Raw genomic sequence first — 776 nt, 5'->3', positions numbered from 1 at the left:
ATAACCACAGTCTGTAAATTGGGCATTACCCCTGTCCTCCCCTCCTATAGCCTTAGTGTTATGTTGTCATTAGAAAAAAGGCGAAATCTCAACTATAGTAGCAATAAAATCCCATTGGTGATATCACCTGAAATTATGAAACCTTTCAGAAACTATATGAATCCTTTATAAAACCTCTTCGGAGCCATCTGGTCCCTGGAACCACCTGAGTTGTTAATCAAACCTCTATGAAAAGACCTGAATTACTAAAAAAGAAAATTATTCTTAATAAAAACCTCTCTTGAACCACTTGAATCAACAGGAAAGTCTCTCTGAAACCTGAATCAACAGTTTTACCACCTGAATTGTTAATAAATGATCTGAAACTTCCTGAATCGACAGTGAATCCAAATGAGTTGTTAATAAAACCTATAAAACCTTCTGAATCGACAGTGAAACCACCAAAATTGTTAATAGAACCTCTGAAACCTCCTGAATCGACAGTGAAACTACCTGAATTGTTGACTTAAACCTCCAAATCCACCTGCATTAACAATAAAAACTTTCTAAAACCACCTGAATCGATAACAAGCCCATGCGAAGAAGAGAGAAGCTTACCTTTCTGTATAGCCTGTGTAGTAGAGGGCACTGGATGCGTCTGAAAGGTCGTTCGTCTCGAAGTTGACAGCCAGGGAAGCGCTGAAGTTACTGCATCTGCTTTGGCGAAGTTAGCGTTCGTTGACGAGGAATATGGCCGTGAGAGGGAGAAGAAGGAAAGGTGGCTATGTAACTTACGC

General features: G+C 39.7%; 1 protein-coding gene across 1 annotated transcript in view; it reads right to left on the bottom strand.

Annotated features, from left to right (window-relative positions):
* Positions 1–776, bottom strand: part of LOC119586548 — a 58,792-nt gene that overhangs the window by 15,431 nt on the left and 42,585 nt on the right. Inside the window, exon 16 of the mRNA XM_037935307.1 lies at positions 598–693. Coding sequence (XP_037791235.1) covers positions 598–693 — 96 coding nt within the window. The remainder of the gene's footprint in view (positions 1–597; positions 694–776) is intronic.

Source organism: Penaeus monodon, chromosome 21 (genome assembly GCF_015228065.2).
Source record: "Penaeus monodon isolate SGIC_2016 chromosome 21, NSTDA_Pmon_1, whole genome shotgun sequence".
Lineage (NCBI taxonomy): Eukaryota > Metazoa > Arthropoda > Malacostraca > Decapoda > Penaeidae > Penaeus > Penaeus monodon.
This window is presented reverse-complemented; position numbering and strand designations above follow the sequence as displayed.